This window comes from Oncorhynchus clarkii, chromosome 21 (genome assembly GCF_045791955.1).
Source record: "Oncorhynchus clarkii lewisi isolate Uvic-CL-2024 chromosome 21, UVic_Ocla_1.0, whole genome shotgun sequence".
Lineage (NCBI taxonomy): Eukaryota > Metazoa > Chordata > Actinopteri > Salmoniformes > Salmonidae > Oncorhynchus > Oncorhynchus clarkii.
The window spans coordinates 49,173,625-49,196,575 of record NC_092167.1 but is presented as its reverse complement, the minus strand read 5'-3'; the positions used below and the strand labels follow the sequence as shown (position 1 = coordinate 49,196,575).

The following is a 22,951-nucleotide window of genomic DNA, read 5'->3' as shown; positions in this document are numbered from 1 at the left end:
GCCAGTAGCTTGTCTAGCTTGTTAACCACATTTGGGCAGACTTGATTCAAAATGTTGTGCAGTAATATAATGCTTCAGTGTATCAGTCTGAATCTTTGCACACACACTTCTGCCATCTGGTGGCCAAAATCAAAATTGCACCAAAACGCCTGTGTGATTTTATGGCCTTTATCTTGCCTTTCAAAGATGGATGGAAAACAATTGGAAACTGATGTTTTTTTGTTTGTATTATCTTTTACCAGATCTAATGTGTTATATTCTCCTACATTAATTTCACATTTCCACAAACTTCAAAGTGTTTCCTTTCAAATCATATCAAGAATATGCATGTCCTGAGCTACAGGCAGTTAGATTTGGGCATGTCATTTTAGGCGGAAATTGAAAACAAGGGTCCAATCCTAGCTAAGATTTTTAAAGTATGATGTTGACATGATCAGTCCAATCAAAGCTACGGTAGATATAACGTGATTTGACATCACTTTATCTGTGGCCAATGACCTTGAGCCTTCTTGGCTGGGCACTTCTAATGTAACTCTATGGCAGCACCCAAGGGGCTTGAATTTTCAAACTCTACCTGTAGATTTTGCAGTGACATAGTGTCCCCATGAGTGACAGAACACTGAGCCAATCACAGCGCAACTAGAGAACATTACCAAACCCTACGCTTCGTATTTTCTGATGGCTTGCCCCACCACCACAGAAAGCGCTGAGCTAGGCTGAAACTGTATTTAAACTGCCTTAAGAAAGCAAAAAAAAGACCATGTTTGCACGCAGCTTTATTAACACGTAAAAAAAATATACACATTGTTTGCAAAGTGATATATGACATGTATTTATAGTTATTTATTTTAGCTAAACAGGTGGGGCTCAATGACGGGTCACCACTGGTCGTACCTGTGCGTGTGTGTGTTGGGGCAAAAAAGTATTTAGTCAGCCACCATTGTGCAAGTTCTCCCACTTAAAAAGATGAGAGAGGCCTGTAATTTTCATCATAGGTATACTTCAACTATGACAGACAAAGTGAGAAAAAAAATCCAGAAAAATCACAATTATGGTGGAAAATAAGTATTTGGTCACCTACAAACAAGCAAGATTTCTGGCTCTCATAGACCTGTAACTTCTTCTTTAAGAGGCTCGTCTGTTCTCCACTCATTACCTGTATTAATGGCACCTGTTTGAACTTGTTATCAGTATAAAAGACACCTGTCCACAGCCTCAAACAGTCACACTCCAAACTCCACTATGGCCAAGACCAAATAGCTGTCAAAGGACACCAGAAACAAAATTGTAGACCTGCACCAGGCTGGGAAGACAATCTGCAATAGGTAAGCAGCTTGGTTTGAAGAAATCAACTGTGGGAGCAATTATTAGGAAATGGAAGACATACAAGACCACTGATAATCTCCCTCGATCTGGGGCTCCACGCAAGATCTGAACCCGTGGGGTCAAAATGATCACAAGAACGGTGAGCAAAAATCCCAGAACCACACGGGGGACCTAGTAAATAACCTTCAGAGAGCTGGGACCAAAGTAACAAAGCCTACCATCAGTAACACACTACGCCGCCAGGGACTCAAATCCTGCAGTGCCAGACGTGTCCCCCTGCTTAAGCTAGTACATGTCCAGGCCCGTCTGAAGTTTGCTAGAGAGCATTTGGATGATCCAGAAGAAGATTGGGAGAATGTCATATGGTCAGATGAAACCAAAATATACCTTTTTGGTAAAAACTCAACTCGTCGTGTTTGGAGGACAAAGAATGCTGAGTTGCATCCAAAGAACACCATACCTACTGTGAAGCATGAGGGTGGAAACATCATGCTTTAGGGCTGTTTTTCTGCAAAGGGACCAGGACGACTGATCCGTGTAAAGGAAATAATGAATGGGGCCATGTATCGTGAGATTTTGAGTGAAAACCTCCTTCCATCAGCAAGGGCATTGAAGATGAAACGTGGCTGGGTCTTTCAGCATGACAATGATCCCAAACAAGGTTCTGGAGTGGCCTAGCCAGTCTCCACATCTCAACCCCATAGAAAATCTTTGGAGGGAGTTGAAAGTCCGTGTTGCCCAGCAACAGCCCCCAAACATCACTGCTCTAGAGGAGATCTGCATGGAGGAATGGGCCAAAATACCAGCAACAGTGTGTGAAAATCTTGTGAAGACTTAGACCTCTGTCATTGCCAACAAAGGGTATATAAAAGTATTGAGATAAACTTTTGTTGTTGACCAAATACTTATTTTCCACCACAATTTGCAAATAAATTCATTAAAAATCCTACAATGTGATTTTCTGGTTGTTTTTTTCTCATTTTGACTGTCATAGTTGAAGTGTACCTATAATGAAAATGACAGGCCTCTCATCTTTTTAAGTGGGAGAACTTTCACAATTGGTGGCTGACTAAATACTTTTTTGCCCCACTGTATATGTGTACCAGTTGAGTTGCACCAAATCAAACTCTGTTCTGTGTGTTAGCTACAGTCTGCTGTAGGGTCTCAGGTTGTGTTAACTATAGTCTGCTGTAGGGTCTCAGGTTGTATTAACTATAGTCTGCTGTAGGGTCCCAGGTTGTATTAACTATAGTCTGCTGTAGGGGGGGGGGGGTCTCAGGTTGTATTAACTATAGTCTGCTGTAGGGGGGGGGGGGGGTCTCAGGTTGTGTTAACTATAGTCTGCTGTAGGGGGGTCCCAGGTTGTATTAACTATAGTCTGCTGTAGGGTCCCAGGTTGTATTAACTATAGTCTGCTGTAGGGGGGGTCTCAGGTTGTATTAACTATAGTCTGCTGTAGGGTCCCAGGTTGTATTAACTATAGTCTGCTGTAGGGGGGGTCTCAGGTTGTATTAACTATATTCTGCTGTAGGGGGGGGGGGGGGGTCTCAGGTTGTATTAACTATAGTCTGCTGTAGGGGGGTCTCAGGTTGTATTAACTATAGTCTGCTGTAGGGGGGGGGGGTCTCAGGTTGTATTAACTATAGTCTGCTGTAGGGTCTCAGGTTGTATTAACTATAGTCTGCTGTAGGGTCTCAGGTTGTATTAACTATAGTCTGCTGTAGGGGGGGTCCCAGGTTGTATTAACTATAGTCTGCTGTAGGGGGGGTCTCAGGTTGTATTAACTATAGTCTGCTGTAGGGTCTCAGGTTGTATTAACTATAGTCTGCTGTAGGGGGGTCTCAGGTTGTATTAACTATAGTCTGCTGTAGGGTCCCAGGTTGTATTAACTATAGTCTGCTGTAGGGTCCCAGGTTGTATTAACTATAGTCTGCTGTAGGGTCTCAGGTTGTGTTAACTATAGTCTGCTGTAGGGTCTCAGGTTGTATTAACTATAGTCTGCTGTAGGGGGGGTCCCAGGTTGTGTTAACTATAGTCTGCTGTAGGGGGGGTCCCAGGTTGTGTTAACTATAGTCTGCTGTAGGGTCTCAGGTTGTATTAACTATAGTCTGCTGTAGGGTCCAAATCAAATCAAATCAAATCAAATTTTATTTGTCACATACACATGGTTAGCAGATGTTAATGCGAGTGTAGCGAAATGCTTGTGCTTCTAGTTCCGACAATGCAGTAATAACAAGTAATCTAACTAACAATTCCAAAACTACTGTCTTGTACACAGTGTAAGGGGATAAAGAATATGTACATAAGGATATATGAATGAGTGATGGTACAGAGCAGCATAGGCAAGATACAGTAGATGGTATCGGGTACAGTATGTACAAATGAGATGAGTATGTAAACAAAGTGGCATAGTATAGTATAAAGTGGCTAGTGATACATGTATTACATAAGGATACCGTCGATGATATAGAGTACAGTATATACGTATGCGTATGAGATGAATAATGTAGGGTAAGTAACATTTATATAAGGTAGCATTGTTTAAAGTGGCTAGTGATATATTTACATCATTTCCCATCAATTCCCATTATTAAAGTGGCTGGAGTTGAGTCAGTGTCAGTGTGTTGGCAGCAGCCACTCAGTGTTAGTGGTGGCTGTTTAACAGTCTGATGGCCTTGAGATAGAAGCTGTTTTTCAGTCTCTCGGTCCCAGCTTTGATGCACCTGTACTGACCTCGCCTTCTGGATGATAGCGGGGTGAACAGGCAGTGGCTCGGGTGGTTGATGTCCTTGATGATCTTTATGGCCTTCCTGTGACATCGGGTGGTGTAGGTGTCCTGGAGGGCAGGTAGTTTGCCCCCGGTGATGCGTTGTGCAGACCTCACTACCCTCTGGAGAGCCTTACGGTTGAGGGCGGTGCAGTTGCCATACCAGGCGGTGATACAGCCCGCCAGGATGCTCTCGATTGTGCATCTGTAGAGGTTTGTGAGTGCTTTTGGTGACAAGCCGAATTTCTTCAGCCTCCTGAGGTTGAAGAGGCGCTGCTGCGCCTTCTTCACGATGCTGTCTGTGTGAGTGGACCAATTCAGTTTGTCTGTGATGTGTATGCCGAGGAACTTAAAACTTGCTACCCTCTCCACTACTGTTCCATCGATGTGGATAGGGGGGTGTTCCCTCTGCTGTTTCCTGAAGTCCACAATCATCTCCTTAGTTTTGTTGACGTTGAGTGTGAGGTTGTTTTCCTGACACCACACTCCGAGGGCCCTCACCTCCTCCCTGTAGGCCGTCTCATCGTTGTTGGTAATCAAGCCTACCACTGTTGTGTCGTCCGCAAACTTGATGATTGAGTTGGAGGCGTGCGTGGCCACGCAGTCGTGGGTGAACAGGGAGTACAGGAGAGGGCTCAGAACGCAACCTTGTGGGGCCCCAGTGTTGAGGATCAGCGGGGAGGAGATGTTGTTGCCTACCCTCACCACCTGGGGGCGGCCCGTCAGGAAGTCCAGTACCCAGTTGCACAGGGCGGGGTCGAGACCCAGGGTCTCGAGCTTGATGACGAGCTTGGAGGGTACTATGGTGTTGAATGCCGAGCTGTAGTCGATGAACAGCATTCTCACATAGGTATTCCTCTTGTCCAGATGGGTTAGGGCAGTGTGCAGTGTGGTTGAGATTGCATCGTCTGTGGACCTATTTGGGCGGTAAGCAAATTGGAGTGGGTCTAGGGTGTCAGGTAGGGTGGAGGTGATATGGTCCTTGACTAGTCTCTCAAAGCACTTCATGATGACGGATGTGAGTGCTACGGGGCGGTAGTCATTTAGCTCAGTTACCTTAGCTTTCTTGGGAACAGGAACAATGGTGGCCCTCTTGAAGCATGTGGGAACAGCAGACTGGTATAGGGATTGATTGAATATGTCCGTAAGGTCCCAGGTTGTGTTAACTATAGTCTGCTGTAGGGTCTCAGGTTGTATTAACTATAGTCTGCTGTAGGGGGGGTCTCAGGTTGTATTAACTATAGTCTGCTGTAGGGGGGGTCCCAGGTTGTGTTAACTATAGTCTGCTGTAGGGTCTCAGGTTGTATTAACTATAGTCTGCTGTAGGGTCCCAGGTTGTGTTAACTATAGTCTGCTGTAGGGTCCCAGGTTGTGTTAACTATAGTCTGCTGTAGGGGGGGTCTCAGGTTGTATTAACTATAGTCTGCTGTAGGGTCTCAGGTTGTATTAACTATATTCTGCTATAGGGGTGACGGGGGGGGGGGGTCTCAGGTTGTATTAACTATAGTCTGCTGTAGGGTCCCAGGTTGTATTAACTATAGTCTGCTGTAGGGTCTCAGGTTGTATTAACTATAGTCTGCTGTAGGGGGGGTCTCAGGTTGTATTAACTATAGTCTGCTGTAGGGGGGGTCTCAGGTTGTATTAACTATAGTCTGCTGTAGGGGGGGGTCTCAGGTTGTATTAACTATAGTCTGCTGTAGTTAGCTCGGTGCTAGTTAGCTCGTCAATAGCATGGCCAGCTAAACCAGCAGGTTAACGTGCCGAAATAGGCCTTAAATACATTAAGTTAAATATATACATAGTCTCATTCGCTATTGACTTTGGGTTATGTGAACCCGTTTTCCAAAGACACTATTGTGTTATACAGTTTTAAACGCGTTTTTTATTTATTTTATAAACAAAGGAAGGAGACAAACCTGCTCTCGGAATATCTCTCAGACTGAGGAGAGATAGGAGAGCAGCACTCAACCCACTAGTTGTTATTTCCAAGAAAATAACACAAAAATGGTATGTCCGAAGACCTCTCGTAATGCCGACCTTACTACAATGGCAGCAAATATTCGTGTTAATTCACACAACACATCACACCTTTTCCTGATGTGAATGGTTTCACCCAATACTCTCCGGTGAAATGCGGTGTTCTTTGAGATCGACATTGCGTGCGAGGTTGACGGAAACTACATTTTCACTTTGTCACACCTGTTCAGGAGCTGGCACCACTGTGAGATTCGGTCTCTAGTCTAGTCACATAGATAATGGTACTGCAAACCAGAGAAAGCGCGAGCATGCAGAGTGAGTGATGTTGTTGATTTGCTCCACCTCCCAGCACACCTTTTCCCATTTTATAAACTTTTTTGCGCATGTGCATGTTTGATTCAAATAGCCTACTCAACTGAATTTAAAGAAAAGTCATGGTACTTTTGAGAACCACGAGAACTCATGTAACGTGTGTAACAGCTGTTGGATGATACGCACAGTTTTCCGGATAGTTGTCATATCGCGTTTAAGGTCTTATTCGGGATGAGCAGTTTACTGTGCGCCTTTGATATCTCAGTCATGAGTATCCCTGTGCCATGAATAAACAGAATATTCCCCATTTAAGTTCAAATGGAATAGTAACTGAAATATACTCTGACTGTAGGCCTATAACCTCTCATGTAGCATTATATAACATTAACTCGTGCAGAATTATGTATTTCTTGCAGTAAAATGGTACAACAAATGTTAATTTAGTCTTGGGAACAAGAGTTGAGAATTTTTTTGGAGAAAAAGCGAATCTCTGTGTAATGTGTTATCTTTGACACTGTTATGCAAGGAGACGGGACCGATCTATCCACTGTTTTGGAGTTATTGCGTTTTCTTCCCGGGTCACTAAATGAAACAGACAATTTTACTGGTGTTCTGGGGCAACAAGTTACGACGGAAGAAATTCTGCATGTATCTAACTATAGTTGACCAACACATGTCGGAAATTATAAGACTATGGCCTAGTAAATGTCCGAAATTATAAACAGAAAGTTTTATGGAATTATGGTGGACTATACTGTGCAGGTAGATCCGTTTTTGACGTAATTTGTTTGTCAATCAGATGAAAAAATCACAACACCCATGATATGTGAAACAGCCTCCGCGAAAAACAACAGTAAACGGGATAAGATGTTTACATGCCACAGCACACCATGTCTAAAATCTGCACATCCCAGGCATTTTATCCGGGTTTCTCAAGACCGGAATACAAGCTTTATCGCGATATTATGTTTATATGCGGTCAACTCAAAAACGGAATACTTGATTATCCCGAATAATAACGGGATATTGGTGTACATGTAAACGTGGTCATTGACACTAAGTACCTAAAACGCCTATTGATTAGAGCTAGTATCTTCTGGTGGTGGTAGTTATAGGAGCCCTGACACTAACTAAACGTTAACACGCATCGTTTGGGTTTGAAAATATAATGAACGTATACTTTTATATCAGCTTGAAATAACTTTTAAAAATGTAATTAAACTCACACCTTTGATATGGTTCCCATAAAGCACGTTACAGGGCTTGTTTATGGAAAACAGACGGAAGACCGTCAACTGCTGATAGTCGGTGTAAACGAAAGACAGATGCCACAATTTATTGTTTATTGTTACTGTCGGCTGCAACTGTTAAACCCGGTTTAATCAGTGTACAGTAAGTGTTTATCTTGCATTTGTAGAATGTTACATGAACGGAGGAAAGTTTGATACAATCCGATTGCGCCATCTGTCGATGAGAATGCGACTGTAAAAGTGAAAAATATATATTGTATCAAGTAAAGACATGCTACAGTGTAGCTTCATGCACAAAATAATTATATCATGAACCCTTGAGCGAGGAACTTAACTCTCCGAAGCGCTGCAGCGGTCTAAGGCACTGCATCTCAGTGCTCGAGGCGTCACTACAGACCCTGGTTCAATTCCGGGCTGTATCACAACCGGCCGTGATTGGAAGACCCATAGGGCGGCGCACAATTGGCCCAGTGTTTGTAGTGGGTTTGGTCATTGTAGGCCGTCATTGTAAATAAGAATTAGTTCTTAACTGACTCGCCTAGTTAAATGAAGGTTAAATAAATAAATAAAATGATTGCTCCTGTAAGTCGCTTCTGCTAAATGACGAACATGTAAATAAACTCGAGGTAGGAAGCCTACATGGAATCCAATTGTTAACCTTTTGTATAAATATTCACAATAACTGAAACACCGTTGGTTTACTTTCTCACTTTCAAATCATTATAATGAAATATTACGTCCGTAAGTAAACATGCGACTTTCAAAAGGGGTATTATTGTTTGCTATCTATTAGTCTACAAATGCGTAGCCCAATGATTTCCATAAATAGACCGTTATGCAACGGGTTTCCCTTATGCAAAGCAGGCTCCCATGTGCTGTTAACGTTCAGAATCGTCCCTCGGGAACAGAACGCATAAGTAGAGATTCCGTTGGATTCCACCAACAAGACCCAACAACGACCAACAGGAATCTACTGTCTCACAGACGTCTACACCCACCTACTCTCTATATTTCTCTCTCTCTCTCTCTCTCCCTCATCCACTCTTGCTCCCCTCTCTCTTTCTCTCTCCCCCCTCTGTCTATCACCTCTCCCTCACAAACACACACAAACACACACAAGGCAGAAGACTGATACTTTACAGGAAACAGATTTAATATTGAGCAACAACCAACCTCATCATGATTGTCAAAGTAAGAGTCACTGAATATACAGCAGCATCCACAACCCACCACACCCATCAAACATACCCATCAAACACACCAGGAAAACAAGACCTTAAACAAGTCAAATTGGCAACAAGGGAAGAAAGTCTTTGAAATGCCGCATTCAAGACAACTCGGAAAATCAGAACCTCAAGAGTTCAAATTTGCATACGTTTTTTTTTTTTTACATAGCGCTTCCAATTGGTTGATTATGATACTTTCCTAGTGGAACCAAAAATTGGACCTAATTTTTCTACAACGAGTTTCCAAGTTGGAAATTTCCGAGTTTCCGAGTTCTGATACATATAATAAAATACAATTTGATACAAGTCACATTAGAATGATTGTAAAAAAAAAAAAAAAATATTCACAGAAAACAAAAAAACCCATTAATATAGTAATCATTCAAACACCTGTTCATAAATAGAAAAACCTCTTTATATATATTTCAGTGTATATATTCTGTACCCTTTTGGTTGTCTTTCCCTTATGAGTAGTCAGGCACTTATACAGTATACACACATACACTGGCCAAGAATCAAGTGCCCGAAATCACACTCAAAAACAATAACAAAAAACACTTTTATAGAAAAAAAAAAATATGAAAACAACCAGAACAAGTTCAAACACATTGATATGAAAAGGATAATAAATGTTTCTATACATTAACCCCACTAATAGAAAACATATCAAAACCAACAGCATTATATAGTGGAGTGTATTCTAACCTGAGAATCAGTATGTAAATCCTATACAATCTTAGCCTGGTACCAGATCTGTGTATTGTCTTGCCAATTCTATGGATTTAGTCTTGTCAAACACCACAGGAGATGGCTGTATAGCACAAACAGATCTGGGACTAGGCTATAGTGGAGTGGAGATGGCTATATAGCACAAACAGACCTGGGACCAGGCTATAGTGGAGGGGAGATGGCTATATAGCACAAACAGACCTGGGACTAGGCTATAGTGGAGGGGAGATGGCTATATAGGACAAACAGACCTGGGACCAGGCTATAGTGGAATGGTTTGGCTATATAGCACAAACAGATCTGGGACCAGGCTATAGTGGAGGGGAGATGGCTATACAGCACAAACAGACCTGGGACCAGGCTATAGTGGAGTGGAGATGGCTATACAACACAAACAGATCTGGGACCAGGCTATAGTGGAGGGGAGATGGCTATGCAACACAAACAGACCTGGGACCAGGCTATAGTGGAGTGGTTTGGCTATATAGCACAAACAGATCTGGGACCAGGCTATAGTGGAGGGGAGATGGCTATATAGCACAAACAGATCTGGGACCAGGCTATAGTGGAGGGGAGATGGCTATACAGCACAAACAGACCTGGGACCAGGCTATAGTGGAGGGGAGATGGCTATACAACACAAACAGACCTGGGACCAGGCTATAGTGGAGGGGAGATGGCTATATAGCACAAACAGACCTGGGACCAGGCTAGAATAATCTCACTGTGCTTTTCCAGTATGCAAGTAGTAATCTCTTCTGTAGAAGTTGGATCCTTTCCAAGTCCTATTGGATATGAATGTAAACATGACCGGCACTTTGTTTCACAATCTCTTTCTTTCAACAGTCGTTACAGTTGTATAAGACAAGGGTTAGGGGTCAATTCCATTTCAATTGTACAGTTATTGACTGGAATTGAAAAGGAATTGAGGCCAACCTTGGTATTGCAGTAGATACAACATCTTACAGTAGTACTACAGTGTACAGTAGTTGTGCAAAAGATTTCCTATAAACCACCATTTGGAACTTTCAGGAGTGTAAACCCCAAAACAAACATTGGTTATTTTCATCAATCAAATGCATAATAGCATTAAAACACACTGTATAAATTCATAGCAAAGTACATATTTAAATATATTAATCCCTTTACTGAATATATAGAGTTGTGTTTTTTTGTGTGTTTTTTTTGTACAGATAATCTACATCGGTTGGAGAGTTCCAGGTGAAAGCCAGAATAATCTCAAACTGGGCATAATCTCAATCCTAATCTCAACAGGTCTCATATTTAAAATGGACGTTCCCTTAACGTTTCAGATTTACCCGACGACAGTTTCGACCAAGACAACCGTTGTGTTCCTGCCCTTCCCCTCTCCTTCAGCCCCTCCTTTCTACTGCACCCCAGACCCTGTAGTATCATCACTATCCTGATCATTCGAAAGCGGCGACCCAGGCATCGACTCCTCCCCCTCTGCCCCTCTCCCCCCTTTCAGCCCCTTCCCCCTCAGGAAGGCGGAGTTGGGATGGAGGGCGTGGTAGTGTTTGAGCAGTGTATCCTGGGAAGGGGCGGTGTGGCCACACTCCTCGCAGACGTAGAGTTTGTTGCGTCTCTCTTTATAGGCGTACTGCAGGGTCACACCGTGGATCTTCTTCATGTGAGACTCTAGAGAGCATCGCTGGGTGAAGGCCTTGTCACACAGAGAGCACTTGTAGGGACGCACTCCTAGAGAGAGATGGAGGGAGAGAAGGGTTAGAGATGGAGGGAGAGAAGGGTTAGAGATGGAGAGAGAGAAGGGTTAGAGATGGAGAGAGAGAAGGGTTAGAGATGGAGAGAGAGAAGGGTTAGAGATGGAGAGAGAGGAGGGTTAGAGATGGAGAGAGAGAAGGGTTGGAGATGGAGGGGGAGAAGGGTTAGATATGGAGAGAGAGAAGGGTTAGATATGGAGAGAGAGAAGGGTTAGAGATGGAGGTATAGATGGAGAGAGAGAAGGGTTGGAGATGGAGGGAGAGAAGGGTTAGAGTTGGAGGGAGAGAAGGGTTAGAGATGGAGGGGGAGAAGGGTTAGATATGGAGAGAGAGAAGGGTTAGAGATGGAGGTATAGATGGAGAGAGAGAAGGGTTGGAGATGGAGGGGGAGAAGGGTTGGAGATGGAGAGAGAGAGAAGGGTTAGAGATGGAGAGGGAGAAGGGTTAGAGATGGAGAGGGAGAAGGGTTAGAGATGGAGAGGGAGAAGGGTTAGAGATGGAGGGGGAGAAGGGTTGGAGATGGAGGGGGAGAAGGGTTAGAGATAGAGAGAGAAGGGTTAGAGATGGAGAGAGAGAGGGGTTAGAGATGGAGGGGGAGAAGGGTTCGAGATGGAGGGGGAGAAGGGTTAGAGATGGAGGGGGAGAAGGGTTCGAGATGGAGGGGGAGAAGGGTTCGAGATGGAGGGAGAGAAGGGTTCCGAGATGGAGAGAGAGAAGGGTTAGAGATGGAGAGAGAAGGGTTAGAGATGGAGAGAGAAGGGTTAGATATGGAGAGAGAAGGTTAGAGATAGAGGGGGAGAAGGGTTAGAGATGGAGGGAGAGAAGCGGAATGAGAGGAGATGGAGTAGCACTAGGTGGAGAGAGGGGGAGTGGGGTGGTTGGTGGGTGGAGTGAAAGGTAGGTAGGGTGGAGTGGTTACTGGTTGGTGTGGTGTATTGGTGAGTCTGTTCGGCTTTCTGTCCGTGCTCCGGGATGTGTGACCTACCTGTGTGTGTCCTACCTGTGTGTGTGTGTGTGTGTGTCCTACCTGTGTGTGTGTGTGTGTGACCTACCTGTGTGTGTTCTGACGTGTCTCTTCAGGTCGAAGGTGTCGTTAAATCCTTTACCACAGTGGTTACACAGGTGTCTCTTAGTATCACTGTGACACTTCAGGTGTCGGTTCAACATCCTCTGGTACTGGAACACCTTCTGACACATCTGATGGGTTACACAGGAACAGGAGAGAGAGACGGGTTAGGGAGGAAGAGGAGAGAGAGGTGGGTTAGGGAGGAAGAGGAGAGAGAGATGGGTTTGGGAGGAAGAGGAGAGAGAGATGGGTTAGGGAGGAAGAGGAGAGAGAGATGGGTTAGGGAGGAAGAGGAGAGAGAGATGGGCTAGGGAGGAAGACATGGAGAGAGAGATGGGCTACAGAGGAATAGATAGATGGATTAGAGATGGAGGAAGATGAGAGAGGGTTACAGAGGAATAGATAGATGGATTAGAGATGGAGGAAGATGAGAGATGGCTACAGAGGAATAGATAGATGGATTAGAGATGGAGGAAGATGAGAGATGGCTACAGAGGAATAGATAGATGGATTAGAGATGGAGGAAGATGAGAGATGGTTACAGAGGAATAGATAGATGGATGATTAGAGATGAGTAAAGAGAGGGTGAAAGCTCTTCTGGCATAGCTGATAGAAAGATGGAGAGAATGGGTTAGAAGGGAGAGGGGGATTATGACAGGATGGAGAGAATGGCTTAGAAGGGAGAGGAGGATTGAGACAGGGATGGACAGAATGGGTTAGAAGGGAGAGGAGGATTGAGACAGGGATGGACAGAATGGGTTAGAAGGGAGAGAGGGTCGTGACATACCTTGCACACAAACGACGCCTGAGCACCTGTCCCTGACTTCGTTACTGTGGAGACCAGGGCAGTAGGGGACGTCGTCAAGGAAACAGGTGTGGTGGTGATTTCGGGGATGGAAGGCTGGGGAGGTATTGGAATCTGACTGGGTAGCTCACCTGTAGTCACCTATAGAAGAGACAGAGATAAAGAGAGAGAGATGGAGAGAATGGGATAAAGGGAGAGAGATGGAGAGAATGGGATAAAGAGAGAGAGATGGAGAGAATGGGATAAAGAGAGAGATGGAGAGAATGGGATAAAGAGAGAGAGATGGAGAGAATGGGATAAAGAGAGAGAGGTGGAGAGAATGGGATAAAGAGAGAGAGGTGGAGAGAATGGGATAAAGAGAGAGAGGTGGAGAGAATGGGATAGAAGAGGGATTGAGAAGGAGAGAATGGGATAAAGAGAGAGAGATGGAGAGAATGGGATAAAGAGAGAGAGATGGAGAGAATGGGATAAAGAGAGAGAGATGGAGAGAATGGGATAAAGAGAGAGAGGTGGAGAGAATGGGATAGAAGAGGGATTGAGAAGGAGAGAATGGGATAAAGAGAAAGAGATGGGGAGAATGGGATAAAGAGAGAGAGATGGAGAGAATGGGATAAAGAGAGAGAGATGGGGAGAATGGGATAAAGAGAGAGAGGGAGAGAATGGGATAGAAGAGGGATTGAGAAGGAGAATGGGATGGAAGAGAGAGATGGAGAGAATGGGATGGAAGAGGGATTGAGAAGGATGGGATAAAGAGAGAGAGATGGAGAAGATGGGATAGAAGAGGGATTGAGAAGAATGGGGTGAGAGAGAGAATAAAAAAGTTGGTCACCGGCGATAATTGGGGTCTTATATTCTCAGAAAACCAAACACGATTACATAACTAAAAATACATTTAAAAAAAGATCCCCCCCCCCCCCCATTATTCTCAAAATGCCTCAGTCACTCACCTTGATTTTGGAGCGGACATAGGTGCTGCTCTGTGCCCTCCTCTTCACCTCTAACCCCGTGACCTCTAACTCCCGACCAGGGTTCTGGGGTTGACCCAGCACCGTGCACGAGGGCATCTCCGCTGTAGGGGTCATCACGCTGCGCACCGAGTGTGTGTATTTGGTGTATTCGTAGTGCGTCGTCGTGGCGAGACGGGGGGCGGTCTCTGCTGGACTGGCTTCAGTTTCCTCCAATAAGGGCACGGGGAAGACAGACACTGAAACGGACAGAGAGAGAAAGGATACGATATAAGAATATATATATATATATAAATAAAATATATAACTTAAGAATTGGATTCATTATGGCACAGTCACGCACACTAGAAGGACAGAGAGAGAAAGTTGAAGATAAGAGTGTGGGTGGTGTCGAATTGTCTGTTTAAAGTATGACAGAGAAGACCCATGCCACACACAGTCTAGTTACCGTTGGACCAGTCTGACCAGCCAGTCCAGAGACACAGGTTGGTTGCTATTACGCTCCTTAAACACACACACACACACACACACACACACACACACACACACAGTATATGTGCCTCACTGCTCTGTGTGCACTCGTGTTAGTAGCAAAGGTTACTTATTCTATTCAATCGGTTACATACAATCTATTAGAAACACAGAGAAATTGTAAAGATTCACCGATGCCCATCGGTCACCGATTCAAATGCTTTAGATGCAAGTGCATCGGTCCTCGTTACCCCCCCCCCCCCCCCCCCCCCCCAAAAAAAAAAAAAAAAAACTGATCCGTATAGCACGCATCGGTCAGGGAAAAAAACCCGATTCAAACTCCCATCTCCGAAAATACCTCTCATCTTTTGTGACAACTGATTCAACTGCGTTGACAGACATGAGATCTATAAATCATGTTATATGCTGAACAACTCCAGGTAATATCAGTAGCCTCGTCAAACTGAGCACTGAGCTCAGCTTCGCATGCTGACCAGTGAGAAGTAGACGACCTGTTCCTCATCTCCTTCAGCATTCAAAATACTAAAAGGGCAACGCGTGATATTAGGCTTTATTAGTTGAGTGACAACCGATGTCATTTGCTAGGTAATTATTATCAATGGGATGTTGAACATGGTGTTTTACCAAGCAGGCAGAGATAAACTCATTTGTCTATACCTCCTAAAACCTTAACAGAGGTTACAATAGATTTTATTTTGATTGTTCACCATCAGCAATAGTTTTGGTTGTTTTGCTTTTAACAAATCAGTGTTTATGGTTATTTTTAGACATGAAACAATCAACTGTGTCCTGTATAACGAGGAGGTGGACTAGTAACCGGAAGGTTGCAAGTTCAAACCCCCGAGCTGACAAGGTACAAATCTGTCGTTCTGCCCCTGAACAGGAAGTTAACCCACTGTTCCTAGACCAGTTAACCCACTGTTCCTAGACCAGTTAACCCACTGTTCCTAGACCAGTTAACCCACTGTTCCTAGACCAGTTACCCCACTGTTCCTAGACCAGTTAACCCACTGTTCCTAGACCAGTTAACCCACTGTTCCTAGACCAGTTAACCCCACTGTTCCTAGACCAGTTAACCCCACTGTTCCTAGACCAGTTAACCCCACTGTTCCTAGACCAGTTAACCCCACTGTTCCTAGACCAGTTAACCCACTGTTCCTAGACCAGTTAACCCACTGTTCCTAGACCAGTTAACCCACTGTTCCTAGACCAGTTAACCCACTGTTCCTAGACCAGTTAACCCACTGTTCCTAGACCAGTTAACCCACTGTTCCTAGACCGTCATTGAAAATAAGAATGTGTTCTTAACTGACTTGCCTAGTTAAATAAAGGTTAAATAAAGGTTAAATAAAGGTAAAGTGAAATAAAGGTTAAATAAAGGTAAAGTAAAATAAAATATGGCCGAAGCCAGAGGACAAAATCTCTCAGTAAAAACGTCCAAAATGTTCACGACCATTTGAATTGTGAGATGAGGGTGAAATCCAAAATTGTGCTATCTATTAATTGGCTATGTCATAGCTCATTTCTAAACAATAAATATTTATACATTACTAGCTCAAACTCTTAATCTGCAAAAATTACTGATTACTGATTTATTTTTATTGAACTAGGCAAGTCAGTTAAGAACAAATTCTTATTTTCAATGACGGCCTAGGAACAGTGGGTTAACTGGTCTAGGAACAGTGGGTTAACTGGCCTAGGAACAGTGGGTTAACTGGTCTAGGAACAGTGGGTTAACTGGCCTAGGAACAGTGGGTTAACTGGTCTAGGAACAGTGGGTTAACTGCCTGTTCAGGGGCAGAACGACAGATTTGTACCTTGTCAGCTCGGGGGTTTGAACTTGCAACCTTGCTAGCCCAGGGCTCTAACCACTAGGCTACCCTGCCACCCCCTGCTGCCCCACTGATAGTGGTAGTGGGGTGGTAGTTGGCTAATTCTCCCTTACGGCCCTAATCTGATAGTGGTAGATGGCTAATTCTCCCTTATGTCTGCTCAGGTGCCTACATAGTAAATACACACACACACACACACACACACACACACACCGCACAACTCAGACAGATCCATCAACAGCAGATTTGAATTTAGAATGGAAAATGAATGTGTTTGTACAGCAAATGTTAGTGCATCAAATCATATCACATCCAACCGAATCGAATTGATTTGTTCTCTAATCAAACCGAATCGGTTCAAACTGTTTACGTTCCCAAGCTAGAAAACCAAACAATGTTGCTCAAACGGAAGGGAGAACTAACAAAGTCACTGACAACAACCAAAACTAAACAGGTGGGGTTTTAGGAGGGGTTCTTGAAAGACACTCATGGGGGGGGGGGGGGGGGGGGGTCCACTGGAAGTTGCCTAGCAACAACAACTGGAACCTGAAAGACACCCACCACCGCCCACTAAATTTACCCTGAAGACGAAAACAAAAATAAAAAAAACCCCCACACCAAACTTAAAGACAGGAAGCAAACCAAAAAGTGGAGCAAAACAGAAACAGAAACAGAGAGGATTGTTTGTCTAGAAAATAAAATAGGGAGAGACAACTAAATGCTTTAACCAGTGGTGGAAAAAGTACCCAATTGTCATACTTGACTAAAAGATACCTTAATAGAAAATGACTCAAGTAAAAGTCACCCAGTAAAACACTACTTGAGTAAAAGTCTAAACGTAATTGGTTTTAAATATACTTAAGTATCAAAAGGTAAATGTAACTGCAAAAATATACGTAAAAGTAAAACAATTATTTCAAATTGCTTATATTAAGCAAACCATATGACACAATGCCATTTTTATGTGTCTACAGATACCCAGGGGCACACTCCAACACTCAGACATCATTTACAGATACCCAGGGGCACACTCCAACACTCAGACATCATTTACAGATACCCAGGGGCACACTCCAACACTCAGACATCATTTACAGATACCCAGGGGCACACTCCAACACACCAACACTCAGACATCATTTACAGATACCCAGGGGCACACTCCAACACTCAGACATCATTTACTGATACCCAGGGGCACACTCCAACACTCAGACATCATTTACAGATACCCAGGGGCACACTCCAACACTCAGACATCATTTACAGATACCCAGGGGCACACTCCAACACTCAGACATCATTTACAGATACCCAGGGGCACACTCCAACACTCAGACATAATTTACTGATACCCAGGGGCACACTCCAACACTCCAACACTCAGACATCATTTACTGATACCCAGGGGCACACTCCAACACTCAGACATCATTTACAGATACCCAGGGGCACACTCCAACACTCAGACATCATTTACAGATACCCAGGGGTACACTCCAACACTCAGACATCATTTACAGATACCCAGGGGTACACTCCAACACTCAGACATCATTTACAGATACCCAGGGGTACACTCCAACACTCCAACACTCAGACAACATTTACAAATGAAGCATTTGTGTTTAGTGGGTCCGCCAGTTGAGAGGCAGTAGGGATGTTCTCTTGATAAGTGTGTGAATTGGACCATTTTCCTGTCCTGCTAAGCATTCAACGACTACATTTGAGAGTGTCAGGGGGAAATGTATGGGGTAAAAAGCACATTATTTTCTTTAGGAATGTTGTAGTGAAGTAAAAGTTGTCAAAAAAATATAAATAATAAAGTACAGATACCCCCCAAAAAACTACTTAAGTAGTACTTCAAAGTATTTTTACTTAAGTACTTAAATACTCAAAGTATAAGTAAGTAGTACTTCAAAGTATTTTTACTGAAGTACTTTACACCCCTGGCATTAACTCTCAAGACAACTTATGCAGTGGGCCAGCCACTCTTAAATATCACCTGGGCCAGCACAGGTGAAACACCTTTGGACTAACAAGATGGACAAGCTAACATAAACTAACGAGGCGACACCAATCGGTGTGCCCTACGTGCTAAAAGTCCAACCTCAAAACCTAAATGAAAAAAATAAAATAAATCTGTAACAAACTAAAAATGTATCGATAAGTATGGAATGGTCTTGCACATCCTTAGTTACTATTAATGATATTTGATCAGCAACGTTCCAATTGGACTACATTACAAACACCTAGAGCCAGTAATTGTTTAAGTAAGTGTGTGTGTGTCCTGTAAAATCAGTAGATTTAAATTTTTTACCACAAAAAAATATTGAACTCGGCAAATCAGTTAAGAAGAAAGCAACACTGGGACTCCCAATCATGGTCGGATGTGGTACAGCCTGGATTCGAACCGGGACAGTGCCTCTTGCACTGAGATGCAACGCTTTAGACAGCTGCGCCACTCCGGAGCCCAATGAATAGTATAGCACACAATGAATCTGTTGATTCTATAACAGGTCAGGAGACAATCGGATAACTCGCAAATCAGCATGCAAATTTATGAGAGCGAGAGCCATTGTTTTGTGTGGGTCATAACGGTATCCTTCCCGGTCGTCATATAGGAATAGGATGAAGTTGCGTTTAAAGTACCCGTTTTTTAATGGCTCAACTGAAGCCATTTTTTTACTTTAAATGATAACACACACACACACACACACACACACACACACACACACTCACCCGATTAGACATGTTGGTGAGTTAATCTCGAGCTGTTTGCTCACCCCTCCCTTCTACACCAGCACCGCACGACTCCAGGCGAACAATGACTGTTCAGATATGATACTGATGATATTCGAAAACTTGGTTCAATCGTCTTTGAAAAACGATGGTATGCTATCTAACAGTCTGAAACGAACAGTTTTTTTTAGAACTAATATAAATATATAAACTAAAAATAGTTTAGAACCTCGCCTGCAGAGAGACAGAGGGAGAGTCAACAGTAGATCGGACCGTAATGCTGTAGTGTGCTGTGTTTGCTAAGGGTGTATGACCGTGACCGTGTGTAGGGAGACGAAGGTAGTAGCCTAGCTGTAGTCCGTTACTTCACCCAGCATCTACTGGCCTAAACATTAACCAGAGCGCGGGGACGCGCACACACACAAGCTTCCCGCGCACTCAAGGAATAATTATTCTACCCAAGTTTGCACAGGCACTGTTATGCACCGGGTCTTTTTCTCAACTTGGAAAAAATATTTCCTGTTCTCTTTATTCATCGAAGCTACAAAGCTAAAATAATACAATAGCTACTAAGCAAAGACGTTTCATAGTTTGTCTACTCTATACTTATATAATTATCTTGCTCAGAATTATTGGAGAGAAATGTGTATCCTAACCTATGCTAAACGGGTAACGGTGATAAACGCCATGGAAGCATTGTTTGGACAGTGATCACAGCTGTAGTTGGAGTGACAAGTCGAGGCGGTGGGGCAGGCAACTTCACATAGCTGGGTAATAACTAGGCTACTAGTGTTGTAACCTGAACGCCTGCTGTTGTTTTGGCGCTTCACGCAATAACCTAAAGTTAAAATCTTTGTAGGTAAATAGCCCTCGATTTTAAAATGGTTTCATAAAAACGTGTTATACTAATCAAATAATGCACATCATCAAAAACAACTTACTGAGAGGTTTGTTTTGTTTGTTATTCAAACCGTTTTTAAATGTAAAAAAAAAAAAACATTAGTTCAGGAAGTGAATTCTAATCTAACGGTCAGTTTCAGCACCATAGACCTTTAAAGGACGTAAAGGGTAATGATTAAAAGTTACCGGTGGTGGAGGAAGGGGGTCTCTCTCTCTCTCTGTCACACACACACACACACACACACACACACACACACACACACACACACACACACACACACACACACACACGGGGGGAGGTAGGGGCAGGGAGTGGCGGAGTAACCCGTTAGGTTCAGTTATCTGATACCACAGACCCTAACAATAAAACACCCCAGCGGCACAATGGCGATTGTTCTCAAGATCGCGAAAGAGAGACATACAATTAAAAGTACGTAGAATTTTGCATGGAGGAGATGCAATCGATGTGACTGGTTTGTCACAAAACAGCATCAAAGGGCTGAATTGGAGGTTAAACCTTCCTCAAAAAACAGTGGCAAGTATTCGGCTACTGTGCAGACTATGACTAAATAAATATAATTCATTTTAGACTGCATGGCAAACAGTTGCCTATCTGTTCTAGTCTACACAGTAGGACTACATTGGTAATCTATTATTGCAAATCAAGATCCACTTGTTTTATGAAAGGGATTAGGCTGCCTATAGGTCAACCAAGGCACAGTCAAGATATGACAGGCCGTATGTATGGGTGAGGTAGATTGGGGCAGTGTTGCAACCGTATTCCCACCTTCGCCAACAAGGAAACTACTCGGGTCTGAAGGTCGGACCGAAGGAGGTGTAACGGTGTCGTGGTTATCTTTGTGGCTCAAAATGGGAACAATGACACGCTATAAATTGGGCCTTGCCCATTGCAAGGCAATGTGTCAACACTGAAACACATTAGCCTACCGTAAGACAGAAATAAGTTACATAAAATGACAAAGAAAGTTGTTAAAAGTTCTCTTAGCCTATGATTTATCCTGGAATATGGCCTACAATGACATTGTAAAAAAAATAAAGTTGCCAAAACTTCCCTACCCGATAGCCTACTGTTACAGAATGTAGCCTACTCTTTTGGATACATAATTGTAACAGTTTAAGATTGTGAGTTTAACACAAAAAAAAACGTTTCAATGTATCATGAATTATAGCCTAACAATTATTTAATAATGTCATGGAACGCTGATTTCCCGTTATTTTATTCTGTGCTGCTGGCCGTGCTCCACCGAAACAAAATGGTTCATTAACGGAACACCATCCTCGAGCTCTCTCACCTGGTATATATACGTCCCCGCGCTCGTCGTCTGGCAATTCGCTCCAGTTCCGCTTATAGGGCGAGTATCTCGCCTTCTTTACCAGGAAGGCTCGCGGCATGGTCGTTTTTTTTACGGTTAAACTGTCCTCTTCGGTCAAGTTTCTGTAGAATCAATACGCTCCAGGTAAACTGGTGAAAAAAGTACTTCAAAAATATACCTTCCCCTCGTGAAAGAAAAAAAAAACGGGAAGGATCGTTCCCTTCTCTTTCTTCCCGCAGTCCTCCCTCCTTTCTGTTCTCCACCTCTACAACAAACTTTGTAGCTCCGCAGTTTGTCTTCTATCCCGTTTTTCTTCTCTGTGCGTGTCCGTTCTTTTTCTCCCCAAGCCCACACACTCCACAAAAACAGCAATGACGTCGCTACAGGTGAGTTATCTTGTTCAGGTGTCCCCGTACTTCCAAGGTTACGTTCTATTCCTCGACTTAAAGTAACGGGAGTTTGTCAGGTAAGACTGCTGATATTCCGATTCAGCGCCACGCAACACGGTGAATTCAGAGGTTGGTCCATGCACGACACAGGTAGGCTAGTCCTTTCCTTTATTCAGGAAGCACAGGTACCAGCGCGCATGCGCCACAGACATAACGGTGACAAACCAAACCTGGGTTAGGCTACTACCTGTTCGACCGGTTTCTTCTTTTTTTACTCACTCCCTCTTTCTCCATTCAGCTTCACAGTGAGAAGGAGAAGAAGGGGTAGAAAATATATTGGAAAATGGAGGGGGTAGGTAGGTTAGAGGATGATAGAGAACGACATGAGAGAAATAGTTAGTTAGGGGGAAGAGTTTTTGGCGTAGTGATGCACCGGTAACACAAGTTCGAATCCCCGAGCTGACAAGGTACAAATCTGTAATTCTGCCCCTGAACAAGGTAGTTAACCCACTGTTCCTAGGCCGTCATTGAAAATAAGAATTTGTTCTTAACTGACTTGCCTAGTTAAATAAAGATAAAATAAAAAAATATATATATCTCAAGCACAGAAGGCCACAGCCAACAGAGGCTGCACATTGGCATGCTCTTACCAACATAAATAGTGGGCGTTGAAACTACAATGGAAACTTCCATATCATTTGATTATCATAATACATGTACCCTACACCTTACCCTCAGGAGGACAAGATTATAGGCCTGCATGTTTGAAAGATCTCTGTAATCTCTGTCAGGTATTTAGGAAAGACCATTAATCGTCCTCAAATGTGTGTGTTGTCCCGCCCCCCCCCCCCCCCCCTCCTACTGTGTGTTTACAGACCCCCACTGTTAACCATTATCCCCTTGTCTCTCTGATTTGTCCCCCCCCCCCCCCCCCCAAGTCACCCTCTATCCCCACCCCCGACCACTCAAGCCCCTACAAGACACCTCTAGCCCTTCACCCTTCTGAAACACCTGAAACCAAAACAGAGAGAGAGTAAAATAGAACAGGAAAGGGGCGATTTAAAGAACGAAAATAATGTTTGTTTGTAATTTCTTCA

The 22,951-nt window shown here is 43.6% G+C and overlaps 1 protein-coding gene across 1 annotated transcript; it reads right to left on the bottom strand.

The window, feature by feature from the left end:
* Positions 1-10,186: 10,186 nt before the first annotated feature.
* LOC139379505 (putative transcription factor Ovo-like 1) lies at positions 10,187-21,979 on the bottom strand. The gene is made up of 5 exons (XM_071122322.1): positions 21,445-21,979; positions 14,148-14,404; positions 13,183-13,341; positions 12,382-12,526; positions 10,187-11,306 (listed from the first exon to the last, which is right to left on the bottom strand). The coding sequence occupies exons 1-5, from the start codon at positions 21,542-21,544 to the stop codon at positions 10,975-10,977; spliced, it is 993 nt and encodes a 330-aa protein (XP_070978423.1). The 5' UTR covers positions 21,545-21,979; the 3' UTR covers positions 10,187-10,974.
* Between the last annotated feature and the right edge of the window lie 972 nt (positions 21,980-22,951).

Excerpts from the sequence above, each read along its gene's own strand:
- LOC139379505 (XM_071122322.1), bottom strand. The coding sequence starts at position 21,544 with ATGCCGCGAGCCTTCCTGGTAAAGAAGGCGAGATACTCGCCCTATAAG. Across the intron at positions 13,342-14,147 it reads ATGTCCGCTCCAAAATCAAG|GTGACTACAGGTGAGCTACC; the intron begins GTGAGTGACTGA and ends TCTCTTCTATAG. Across the intron at positions 12,527-13,182 it reads AGGCGTCGTTTGTGTGCAAG|ATGTGTCAGAAGGTGTTCCA; the intron begins GTATGTCACGAC and ends GTAACCCATCAG.